Genomic DNA, 13,752 nt, shown 5'->3' with positions numbered 1-13,752 from the left:
ATTTTCAGATCTGGAATTTATCTTTTAAAGAAGGGTAGAGTATATATTTGTTGAATCGTGTATGATGGCTGAACAAATATGATGCTTGCTATCACAGTCTGAACTCAATTATTCGGATATGCAGAGGCTTTAAAAATATATTTTCCATTAGCCAAAATTGTCTCCTACAGGAATTGTGCGGACCTAGTACCATATCATCAGACCTTTCACATGGGTGTAATTTATGATCTTGTAAGAAGATTACAAAGCTCACTCATCCACTTGAGTTCTGCCAATGAGATTGCTACAAATTGATTTTGATATATCACACTGTATTAAATTGTCCAATGAGGTTCACAGCAGCCCATACATTTATTGAGGTTTGTGCCGGTCTCCTCAAGGTAAATCTTGTTTGGCGAATGCTCGCGTTTATCATCCTTGTGATGGCCATAGCTGTTGAAATAATATCATGGCAATCAAGGGGGAAACTCTTCAGATTCGAGAACATGTTTCTCCGTCCGTATCCATTGCAATGAAAGAATGAGTAGAGAATCAATCAATATTTAATACATGTACAACTGTAAGAACATGTCAAATTTTACAATAAAAGGCTCCTTCTAAGCATAATTATGCTGTTTTCTTAACTCATTTTGAGTATGGGATGCTCATCACTTCCCATGTATAATTCTAGTGTGGTACTTACTACCAGTTAATCACCTACATTGATTTATAAGCTGATGTCTTTTTCCATTAGAAAGCTTTTCTTGGCTCCTCTTGGGTCAATAGATCAGACGTCTTTCACTTTGAATCGTTCAAAGTGCAATACAGTTGGTTTTGTTGAAACGTGAACTTGTCTTCTGGATTCTGACTCCTTTGTGCAGTTTAAAGGCCAGTGTGTGACTCAGAGTATACAAAACATTAGGGACACCTCGTTCCATGACGTAGTTTTCACCTGGTATGTCTATGATCCCTTATTGATGTCACTTGTTAAATCCACTTCAATCAGTGTAGATAAAGGGAAGGACTTTTAAGCCTTGAGACAGATTGTGTATGTGTGCCATTCAGAGGGTGAATGGGCAAGACAAAAGTGCCTTTTGAATGGGGTATGGTAGTAGGTGCCAGGCGCACCGGTTTGTGTCAAGAACTGCAACGCTGCTGGGTTTTTCACGCTCAACAGTTTCACGTGTATCAAGACTGGTCCACCACCCAAAGGACATCCAGCCAACTTGATACAACTGTGGGAAGCATTGGAGTCAACATGGGCCAGCATCCCTGTGGAATGCTTTCGACACCTTGTAGAGTCCATGCCCAGACGAATTGATGCTGTTCTAAGGGCAAAAGAAGGGGGGGTGCAACTCAATATTAGGAATGTGTTCTTAATGGTTGGTATACTCAGTGTATATTGAATAGCCTATTTACTGCATTATCAGTTATGAAAAAATACAAGTATGCTGAAAACAGCATTGTTGGCGCAAGGTCCCTTCCCTCTTACATCCTTACTCCTTTCTCACTGTGTTGAACAAGTGTTCGAGAGCGGTACACGGAGGGTAGTGGGGATTTTCTGTGCAGCATGGAAGCATGTGTTGTGTTGTGGTCGTATCCTGTAGTTATGAAGAACTTGTCTCAGTATGTGTGCCTGTTAAAAATGCATGACTTGAATGTGTGTTCTGTGCTTGTGATGTAGGTGCCTTTTTTGCATCGTCTATGCATGTCATCCTCTTCAAGTTCCCTTATCTTTCTGTTTGTGCAACTATTAACCTACCCTTTTGATGATTACCCTTGCCATGGCAACCAATCAGCCTGTCCATCAAATGTTCCTCCTTCATTCAGTGGATTGTACTCTTCCTCTTGATTCCGGCATTCTACTAAGGTTGGACCAAAGCTGGGGGGGGTCATTATGTCAGAAAACAGACTAGAATATCAGAGTTATTGTATCTCATGTATTATAATGTAGCCTAGTAGGGGGTGGGGGTTACAATTTGGGCTGTTATCACTTAGTCTATATTATCTTATGTTATCTAACATATCTATAACCAAAATGTTTATTCATTACAATTTAAGATATGTTCATAACAATTAGCTGTCCTGCATTCATATGATCAGGCCTATACATATTCCTCTCTTGTGCCACTGTTAGTTTCTTCACAGCAGTATATCATATGTATAGAGAGATGGATAGATTTTCAGGTGTATTAGCCATCGTCAGTAGAGACACCTCTCTTTTTACCCAGCCTCTCAATTTGTTAGTTCGATGACTGCTGCTGAAGTGCTGATGCTTGCACATGCCCTTCAGTCTGCAGTGCACAGTCACTGGCTGGGCTCAGTGTGCCAAGTCAGCCCTTGCCTGTCTGCCCACGGAGACGGTACAGCAAACAGCTGAGTCACAGTGACTGACTGCACACAGACACAATAGTAACATCACTGACCAGCACTGTAGGTGGAGGGAGGCTGTAGCACCATCCAGAAACTGGCCACTGTATATTCATTCATCAAACAAAAACAGCTGTGATGCTGCAGGCTATTTAGGTCAGTGGATGAATTTCATGTGTTAGGAAAGGCTACTTGAATTTATTTGATTGCCAGTCATTCATTTGCTATTTTATGGTGAAGCTGTAAAAGTAAATCGATAAACGCATAGGCCTACACATTATTTCTGAGCTTTGAATAGGAAGGCAGAGCCACATCATAAGCATGCTTCCTTTCTAGTTAAACATTTATACCATGCAAATTAAGATGGATTATATTTTAAATCAAGAGTAGATCATACTGCAGTGCAGATTTGGCCAAGATCACGTCTTTTCTCAATAGGATAATTAAGATGCCCCCACCCCAGAGCTTTTTAATCATATGTTTGTTTGTGTTTTTCCTCTTTCCTTCAGGCCTAAGCCACATCAAGATTATTCCTCCATCCTTCTCTCCTCTTCCCCAACCAAAATAGTAAAGGATGTTTTTGTCGATTCCCTTTGGCCTTCTCTTCTCTCCTACCACCAAATGAAAAGCTCCTCCTCTGCCATTCCTGGTGTCCTCGGCGAGACTGCTCCCTGTTGTCACCTCTGTCCCTGTACTGACAACCATTGGGATGTTTGGTTTCCTCTTCCCTCTGATCCCTCTTTCTCTTTTCACCCTTTTGTTTCACTAACCCTGTCTTGCTCCTTCGTCAGAATCTTCTCTCCCTCTTCCCATAACATGAAGTCATGCCTATCACATTCTCCTCTAAAACTCACCAACTCTCTCTCTCCACCTCAGTCTTCTTCTAACATGCATCTGTAATATTCAACTGTATTTAATAATGGCATGATAGAAGGGGTAAGTGTTTGGAAATATGGTGGCCCGTTGGGAACACAGAGCAAAGCATAAATGCCAGAGTGGTTTTGGACAATAACCTGCAACTGCTCCCACAGCCCTTAACATCTGCCCAAAACGCCAGTCTGTTGCCATGACAAAACCTGTCCTTTTGCCTTCACAACATAGCTGTGGTTTGGCTGTCTGCATCTCACATCTCCCTTCAGGACTTCACTGTTGCTTTGCATTGGCCTCAGTCTGTATTTGTGTTGGAGTGGCTTTGCCTTCTAGAGCGTACAAGCACACTCCCAGGACTGTAAGCAGCTGGCAGGTGAAAATAGTCTGTGATCAAATACAAAATGGCTTGGGGTCTGCAGTTGACAAACTTGGTGCCTGTATCTTAAAATATTAATTTGCTTCCTTAAAGTTAATTTCATCATTTTGAAGTGTAACCATATGCCTGAGCAGTTTTAAAAAGGTACTGTATTGTAATAAATGCTTATGACTTTGGTATATTAGGTTGGCTAACTTTGACAAAAGTGGTTGATGTTGGGGTTTCAAACTTATCCTCTTTTTATATATTTTTTTCCTATTCATTTTTAATTTAGTGTGTTTTTCTTCTTATTTACAACTTTTATTATGCTTGCTGTGTATTGACTGCCGAAGAAGGCGGTGGTATGTCAACCTACTATACTACCAATATGTGGTCTTATAATAACCGCTGCCTGTTTGTCTTGATCGACTAAAACACACTGCAGCATTTTCAGCCTGTGTAATACAGCAGCTTTATAAGCAAACTGTCATTGTCACCTTCACAATTTCCCTAGAGCTTGAGTTCTTCTTGGCTAGACTGCTCTCCCTTCTTTGATGCATAGCATTTTACATACTGTAGGCCTATTGTTTACCGTGCATAGGTTACATTTAAAAAGGGAATAGTGGCACATTATCTGGTTAAAGGCTACTGTAACAGAACCAACATGTAACGTTACCAAAACATCCCTGTCGAAGCAACAGCACATCTGTTGCCTTCAAATTAGATTTTCTAACCTCTGAGACCAAGGGCAAGTTAGTGACCATGTGGGCTCTTCATTGCCTGCTTTATATTGCCTTTGAATATGTTGGTGTTAAGATTATAGAACATATTAGTGTTGCCATTTGAGGAAACATATGAATCATTGCATGTGTGTATTTGTGTGTTTTAATATGTTGCCTTCCCTACCCCTTACATCACACAGTTCATTACAGGTGAACATTGTCCATTTTGACTAGACCTCTTTTTGAACTGCAAAACCCATAGTCAGTGTTGGTTTAAGATCATTATCTTAAGTGTTTAACTAACTGAATGTAATATAATTTCCATATTATGCGTAAATGTAGTAATGCTATTTATGGATTTGATAAGGCACTCATTACACAGGCTTTTGAAATGTCCTTTGCCATTCCTAACCATCTAGCATACTTTTTAAGAATGCAAGCAACACTGAAAAAGAGGGAGAGAAACGACAATGTTCATCACGTAATTCTGACAATATTGTTGTTATAGTGGAATGCTGATTAATTATTAAAGTTGTCTGTAATTGATGTTATATAGTGTGAACTTCTGTTTCCTAGGGCAGAAGTAAACTCCATGGCAAGCTCTATAAGCACCATCTTAGAATGTAGGACTGCATAATATTTACCATTTCTTCTTGCATTGTGATGATTGTTGCATCAATGCTTGTTGGTATTCCCAAATAAAGTTTTTAATTTGTGAGGTGTCATTTCTCTCTGCACATCTTCCTGATCATGAACATTTACACAGCAGGTTAGTAGAATTTACGTAGCAGGTTACGAGACTGGGGTTAGGGTTAGCGAAAAATGCTATGGAAATCACTTTATATCGAAGTGCTGTGAAAAGTGTCCAGTTCAAAAGATGCTACAAAGTCTTGTGAATGTCTGGTTTGGATCCAGAGGGACCCATTATGTAGGCCAGACACGTCTGGATGAAAGTGATGCATGGATTGACAGATGGAGCCCACTGTAGACCACTTCTTTAGTGAAATTCCAAACATTCACACACCTCTTCCACTTGTGTACCTTTTACCTCTATTCCATAAAGATGGCCACGTAAAAAAAAAAAAAGGATCCCCTGCCTACAGGAAATACTAATTGGTATCTGCCTATGCCACAAGCATATTCATGTCAACTTCAATCTGACTTTGAAATTACCACAAAATAACTGATAACCCAGTAATGCCACATCTATTTAATCAATGTGGAGTGTGTGGATTGGGCTGCAGTCTCTTTTTATTGTGAAAGTGCCTGCTAGCTTAATGAGCTGTGGTTATCTGCAGGTCTACTGATTTGCGCTGATTGTGTAATTTGAATATGTATATAGGGTCCCTGATGTGTGGTTGTCTTTGTTTACTGATTTGTTTGATTTACTGACTGGTTTGATTGTATATGTGTAGGGTCATTGATGTGTGGGTGTATCTACAGGATGGTAGTGGGGCGCTACAGCGCAGTGGTTCCCTAGGGAAGCTAAGGGACGTCCTGCGTAGAAGCAGCGAGCTACTAGTGAAAAAACTACAGGGCAATGGACCTCCAGAACCAACCAGAACCAGCACCAAGTAAGAACAACATCATCACTGAGTCATGTTCTTTAGGGCACACAACAGAAAACATTTTGCAATGGACATAGTCCAACTTCATCTGCTTGGTGCCTAATGAAAAGAACTCAGTGAAAGTCATGGGAAAAAACTGTGTCAAGATGCTTGGCAAAGCTGAAACATTCTTTTCACATTAACATGACAAAATCTGCTAAAGCTGGGTTAGATGTATCAATCTGATGTCTAAAAGACTAGCGGGCACCTGCTCAGATCACAAACAACCTATTGTGTCCTTCAGAAATACTATTTCAATTTCACATACATTTGGATATTTATACTTTTTACAAGTACAAGTAGTTGAATATTTGAATGTATGTGGAAATACACAAATATTCCATGCATTTGAACCCAGGTCTTTTTCGTCCTAGGGGTATTTGGAAACAAGTATTTCAAAGTAGTTTCTAATAGTAGGCTATTTATGGGAACTTATTAGAAAATACTTCAAATAGAAGTAGTTGATTCAGCCACATTATTTGAAAAAACAAATACACATAAGTATTTAAATACAAATACTTAAACATGCATGTATTTGAACCCAGGTCTGGTATTCTTAAAGGCCCAGTGTAGTCAAAAACATGATTTTTCTGTGTTGGAATAATACTGTGACAATGATAATGTCCTTTTAGTGTAAGCGCTGTTTGAAAAGACCACCAGCATTTTCTGCCTGTTTTGGTGGCAAGGAGTTTTGGTTTGCCAGGCGACGTCACCAGGCGGTATAAGTTAATAGACCAATAAGAGTTTCAATCCTCTGCCAATAACCGCTAGTTTTCAGGTTAAATATCCCTCCCACTAGGCTTGTCCATCACTTAGACCACTCCCAGACAGTCCTAGCAAAAGTCTGGCTTGAGAAAATCTGTCGTTCTGCCCCTGAACAAGGCAGTTAACCAACCCACTGTTCCCCGGTAGGTCGTCACTGTAAATAAGTATTTGTTCTTAACTGACTTGCCTAGTTAAATAAATGTTACATTTAAAATATAAAAATAACTTTTTGGTGGGTGTTCCAACAGCATGAAGAGAGCTGCCTCCCTGAACTACTTGAACAAGGCCAGCGAACTAGATGGCTTCCAGGTAAGAGACCCTGTCTAGTAGCTCCGTGGGATGTAGAAATGAGGGAGCCATATGACTGCTACAGTATATTAAGGTATGAAAGCAGTGAGGCTGAGATGTTAGTAATAAAAGTGATTCTTTGTATACTTCACTGTCCTGCAAATGGTACCGGAGCATCGTCTCTCGGACCAACAGGCTCCGAGACAGCTTCTACCCTCAAGCCATAAGACCGCTAAATAGCCAGACTGCTAAATAGTTCGGGTTACCATTGGTTGACTATCTGTATACACACACACTGTCACTCTCACACAAATCCCTCACACTTTCAAACAACACATACACGCACACACATGCATACAGACACAACACAAACAAACATATGCAATACATTTGCGCACACACACTTTTACACTCATCATTTGCTGCTGCTACTCTGTTCATTTTACTCTTATCTATCCAGATGCCTAGTCACTTTACCCTGCCTTCATGTACATACACTATCTACCTCGTACCTCTGTACATTCATCTGGTACTGGTACTCCCTGTATATAGCTCCATTATTGTGTATTTTATTTTATACCTCTTATGTTAGTTACTATTTAATTTTTTATCATTCATTTTAAAACAAGCATTTAATTGTAAAATCTACACCAGTTGTATTCGGCGCATGTGATAAATAAAATGATATTTTATTTGTGTGGTAGCTTCTTTCCTTTAATTATGATGCATATATTGATGCCCCCCTCTCTCTAACTCCTCTTCTCTCTCTTTCTTTCTCAGGGTTCAGGCATCAGCAGGCTAAAGGAGAGCCGTGGCCTGAGCTCCAGCACTGTAGATCTGTACAGCGGAAACTGAGAAATGAGCAACATACTAGCACACGTTACTCCTGTCTCAGCCCACCATAATAACCACTGCCCCAAAGAAACATCTAGCTACTACGCCAAGTCAGCTCCCAGAGCCAGAAGCCCAAAGATACAGCTACACCTCGATCTCGGCTACCATAACCACTGCCCTTAAGACACATCCATGTTGCTCTAAAGTCTTCTGAGCCTTGAACCCAAAGATGCGGTTGCCTGTTTCTTTCAGATACTCTGGTCCCAAAGACATGCCCGCTTCTCCCTCTCAGTAATCAGGACCTCCTCCCAAAGACCCCCCTGCCACACCCTCCACCAGTGAGGGAATGTTTTCTGGGCTAGAGGTATACAGGGCATGTTGGCTATGGTTCACATTAAAAACAGGGCATTTCCTGAAACAGGCGTGTGTGTCCCTATAGGCTATTGGGATCAGACTGGGAAACTACCCAGCAAGAAACACACCTCTTGTGAAATGTTTCCTGTATATCCTTAGTAAATAACTATAGGTGTGTGTGTGTGTACACGGTTTAGTTACATCTGGAATCTTTGTTGCCATTGCTGTGCTTTTCTGTAATTGCGATATGTTATACATCCCTGTAAAATACTGTAACATTGTTTAATTGTGATGAATCCTACAGTTGATTTAGTATTCCTGTGCCGCTATTCCTTGTTTTAACATTGCAAATTGTTTTGCATTTTTACCTTGTAAAACAAAATATTTTTTTCCCCCCTAGATAGAGCTCACTACATGTTGGTAGGAAATTGGTTTGCTGTCATTCTGGCAGGATTTACATAATGTTAATATTTATTAACCCTTTAGTTGCCTATTGAGATTGCTAGGGAGACAGGGTGTTGGGAGAAAGCTTTAGATAATAGGGAGAATAAAATGAAATACTGTGTGACTAGTATAGGCGGGTGTCCCAAATGGCATCCTATTCCCTACATAGTGCTCTACGTTTGACCAGGGCCCTCCTATGGGTCTTGGTCAAAAGTAGCATACTAAATAGAGAATAGGGTGCCATTTGGGAAGTAACCATAGATAACAGGGCTGATGTTAAGCACATTGCTGCCACCCGCTGGTGCCATGGGTGTTCTGAAGTAAGATGCTTGAAAAGTCATTGAATTCACAGGATGGCTCCACCCAGAATGAGGTCATTGAATTTACTGTCTGATGTTATGATCACCACCAGCAGGCACTCTCTTAAGATTATGGTTTAAATTGGAGTTACTTAGTATGATACATTTCTAAACGTTTATATGTGATTCTTTTTTGGAGTGATCATTTTGCACAACTCTTGGATGGGTCCCTATCTTTTGATTAACATTTTACTCATTTAAGCAGACGCTCTTATCCAGAGCGACATACAGTAGTGAGTGCAACATTTTCATATTTTGTTTGTGCTGGGCCCCCATGGGAATTTCACCCACAACCCTGGTGTTGGAAGTGCCACACTCTACCAACTGAGCCACATGGGACCAACTGATCAACTGTAATGTAAAGAAAATCAACATTGAACATAAATGGCATGTTATGTGACTGTAAAGGAGTTGCTTGGCTTGGTCATATTCACTAGGCACAAAATGAAAGAAAACAGTCAAACAGGGAGGTACTATCTGAAAATGTACAAAAGGAAACACTTTTTCGTTTGACGTTACACAAAGTCTTGAAACAGTGTGCCCTAATGAATACGACCTTGTTCAACACTTTGTTTTTGTTGTCCTTTTAACACTGGTACATATTGGGTATCTGCATAGTAGTTTGACAGATATCTGTCCACACTTTTCATAATCAGGGTTTGTGAGATGTAAAGTGATAAGGCTTCTATCTACTCTCCATATTTAAACGATTCATCTTTTGTAATTAAAAGCCATTCAGGTCCAGCTGAACAATATGCTGCAATGCATCTGCTCTAGTAAGGTTCTGTCTGTCTTGTATCTATTTTGGTTCTTACATGTTATACTGGATATGTCATCTGTACATCTGTCTTTTCCACTGCTGCTTTTCTGTCTACCAATAAAAATGTGTCCCCCTGCCCATTGTGACTAACTCTCGTGCTCTCTGTTATATTACATTTTAGAAAATGACGTATTCGACTGGCAGACACCTGAGGGGTGTATTATGAAGCTGGATAGAGGACTTAGTGAGCTAAGTTTGGTTAATTCTGTGTTCAACTCGGGATAACCGTTAACACGATGGTGGTTCACCTGGTACCCTGTGTATCTACAATGTAATATAACAGCAAGAGCATGTTATTGTTACTCATTGTGTATTTATTCCAATAGTTATTATTTTTCTATTTCTCTCTCTGCATTGTCTGTAAGGACGTAAGCGTTTTCACTGTTAGTCTACACCTGTTGTTTACAAAGCATGTGACAAAGAAATGTTGATTTCATCTGATGGGATTGAACTATATTTTTTTCACACCCAGCAGATCATCTCTAATATAATTAGAGAATCAAATCACTGTCTATCAGTTACATACTTTTGTAATTGACTAGCTTTTACAATTCACCCTTGGAGTCAGGTGGTGTAGGCCTAATGGGTTAAAAAGATGCCCTAGAATATACGGTTTTTTATCACTTTGGTACATTTTCCAGATGCAAGTGGTACAGTACTTTATATTTTCAAAACTCTTAGTTCAAAACTGATAACACTTGCAATGTCTTATGTTCAGATCCTTTGATTGAAAAAAATTGACAAATATGCACATCCAACTTATCAGGTGCAGGACAGAAGAACGTATCAAAATAAAAAATAAATGTTGGCAGTGTTCTCATGGTGATGTATTGACGCACAGAGACTATGGTGGTCTGCTTGAAACACGAAGGTATTAGTGAGCAAGATGGCGCTGACAGAGATGGTCGCCTCGCTTCTAGTCCTTAGGAAACTATGCAGTACTTTGTTTTATGTATTACATTGTTAGCCCAGAAAATCTTAAGTGTTATCACATACAGTCGGGAAGAACTATTGGATATCAGAGCAACGTCAATTTACCAACATTACTACCAGGAATACGACTTTCCCGAAGCAGATCCTTTGTTCGCACCACCACCCAGGACATTGGGTCTGATTCCAGAGGCCGAGCCAAAACAACATCGCTGCAGAAGAGGTAGATGGGGCGGCCTCCTGGTCAGACTTCGAAGGCGTGCACACCACCCACCGCTTCCGAGTATATTACTCGCCAAAGTCCACTCTCTAGATAACAAGGTAGACAAAATTAGGGCAAGGGTTGCTTTCCAGAGAGACATCCGGGATTGTAACATTCTCTGTTTCACAGAAACATGGCTCTCGGGATATGTTGTCGGAGTCGGTACAGCCACCGGGATTCTTTATGCGTCGCGCCAACAGAAATAAACATCTCTGGGAAGAAGGGCGGGGCTGTATGCTTCATAATTAACAACTCATGGTGTAATCGTAACAACATACAGGAACTCAAGTCCTTTTGTTCACCTGACCTAGAATTCCTTACAATCAAATGAGGACCATATTATCTCCCAAGAGAATTCTCGTTGGGTTATTTTCACAGCCGCGTATATCCCTCCTCAAGCCGATACCACAACGGCCCTCAAGGAATTACACCGGACTCGATGCAAACTGGAAACCATATATCCTGATGCTACATTTATTGTAGCTGGGGATTTTAACAAAGCAAATTTGAGAACAAGGCTACCTAAATTCTATCAGCATATTGATTGTAGCACTCGTGCAGGCAATACACTGGATCACTGCTACTCTAACTTCTGCGATGCATACAAGGCCCTCTTCTGCCCACCCTTCGGCAAATCCGACCACAACTCCATTTTGCTCCTACCGTCCTATAGGCAGAAACTCAAACAGGATGTATCCGTGACTAGAACTATTCAACGCTGGTCTGACCAATCGGAATCCATACTTTAAAATTGTTTTGATCACGCGGACTGGGAAATGTTTCGGACAGCCTGAGAGAATAACATTGATTTATATGCTGATTCGGTGAGTTTATAAGGAAGTGCATTGTAGATGTTGTATCCACTGACTATTAAAACCTACTCTAACCAGAAACCGTGGATAGACGGCGGCATTCGCGCAAAACTGAAAAGTGCGAACCACTGCATTTAACAATGGAAAGATGACTGGGAATATTGCCGAATATAAACAGTGTAGTTATTCCCTCTGCAAGGCAATCAAACAAGCGAAATGTCGGTATAGGGACAAAGTGGAGTCGTGATTCAACGGCTCAGGCACGAGACGTATGTGGCAGGGTCTACAGGCAATTACGGACTACAAAAAGAAAACCAGCCATGTCACGGACACCGATGTCTTGCTTCCAGAAAAACGAAATACCTTCTCTGCCCGCTTTGAGGATAATACAGTGCCACCGACGTGGCCCACTACCAAGGACTGCGCTCCCCCCCCCCCCCCTCAGTCTCCGTGGGCCAACGTGAGTAAAACATTTAAATGTGTTAACCCTCACAAGACTGCCGGCCCAGACGGCATCCCTAGCTGCGTCCTCAGAGCATGCGCAGACCAGCTGGCTGGTGTGTTTACGGACATATTCAATCTCTCCATATCCCAGTCTGCTGTCCTCACATGCTTCAAGATGGCCGCCATTGCTCCTGTACCCAAGAAGGCAAAGATAACTGAAATAAATGACTATCGCCCCGTAACACTCACTTCTGTCATCATGAAGTGTTTTGAGAGACTAGTCAAGGATCATATCACCTCCAATTTACCTGCCACCCTAGACCCACCTTAATTTCCATACCGCCCCAATAGGTCCACAGATGATGCAATCGCCATCACACTGCACACTGCCCTATCCCATCTGGACAATAGGAATACCTAGGTAAGAATGCTGTTCATTGACTACAGCTCAGCATTCAACACCATAGTACACTCCAAGCTCATCACTAAGCTTGAGGCCCTGGGTCTAAACCCCGCCCTGTGCAATTCGGTCCTGGACTTTCTGACGGGCCACCCGCTGGTGGTGAAGGTAGGAAACAACATCTCCACTTCGCTGATCCCCACAAGGGTGCATGCTCAGCCCCCTCCTGTACTCCCTGTTCACCCATGACTGCGTGGCCATGCATGCCTCTAACTCAATCATCAAGTTTGCAGACGACACAACAGTAGTGGGCTTGGCCTCCCGAGTGGCGCAGTGGTCTAATGCACTGCATCGCAGTACTATCTGTGCCACTAGAGATTCTGTGTTCGAGTCCAGGCTCTGTCGCAGCCGGCCTCGACCGGGAGACCCATGGGGCGCACAATTGGCCCAGCATCGTCCGGGTTAGGGAAGGGTTTAGCCTCCTGTCAGCAACGGGTGTGGCTGAAATATCCAAATCTACTAATTGGAAAGGGGTGTACACATACTTTTGTACACACATATATATATTACCATGAACTTCATATAGGCCAGTGAAAATAGGTGGGTAAACTCTGATTGCTGGTCGCGGTAAAAAATGTAATGTTCCCTATAATTTCAATCCATTTTTCTGAAAAAGGTGTTTATTTGCGTTTACCCTCCACTAGGCCTACACTGCCGGTAGCCTACCATCTCAACCGAGGCAATTTTACACACATGAACACACGCAGAACAGGTAGCCTACATTCAAGATAAAACATGAGTTGAATCAAAACATGTTTAAGACCCTAGTTCATGAGTTGTCCAAAATTCATGAGTTAATGCTTGGTGTCTTCACAGATCATGTGACATAAAACTCTACCTTTCTTTCCATACATGAATGACGTTTATGGCAGTGTTCTTTGTCATTATTAAGCATTTAACAATTGAATTAGGACACTGAACTTAAACCCTGTACGAATCATGGATCTTGGAGATCTCAGAAAATGCACCGTAAGTAACAATGCCTAAGTAACATTTAATTATGTTTCGCTGTGAAAACTGTTCTCATGGGCACACAAATCCAAAATAATGTAGGCCTATGCCATTGCAAAATCTAAT

At 41.3% G+C, this 13,752-nt stretch overlaps 1 protein-coding gene across 12 annotated transcripts in view; it reads left to right on the top strand.

The window, feature by feature from the left end:
- LOC106576879 (kinesin light chain 1) overlaps positions 1–9,847 on the top strand; it is a 58,137-nt gene extending 48,290 nt beyond the window's left edge. For 8 of the 12 annotated variants that reach the window (XM_014154385.2, XM_014154382.2, XM_014154387.2 and 5 more), the window contains 3 exons: positions 5,740–5,870; positions 6,917–6,977; positions 7,737–9,847. In XM_014154385.2, the coding sequence (XP_014009860.1) occupies positions 5,740–5,870; positions 6,917–6,977; positions 7,737–7,811 (267 nt within the window). In that variant the 3' untranslated portion in view covers positions 7,812–9,847. Of the gene's footprint in view, positions 1–2,858; positions 5,022–5,739; positions 5,871–6,916; positions 6,978–7,736 lie in introns of those variants that run through there. The other 4 variants (XM_045700658.1, XM_045700657.1, XM_014154389.2 and 1 more) reach the window with 1 other exon arrangement.
- Positions 9,848–13,752: the final 3,905 nt, after the last annotated feature.

The sequence above is a fragment of the Salmo salar genome, chromosome ssa18 (genome assembly GCF_905237065.1).
Source record: "Salmo salar chromosome ssa18, Ssal_v3.1, whole genome shotgun sequence".
NCBI lineage: Eukaryota > Metazoa > Chordata > Actinopteri > Salmoniformes > Salmonidae > Salmo > Salmo salar.
The sequence above is the reverse complement of the archived record's forward strand: the minus strand, read 5'-3'. Positions and strand labels throughout refer to the sequence as shown.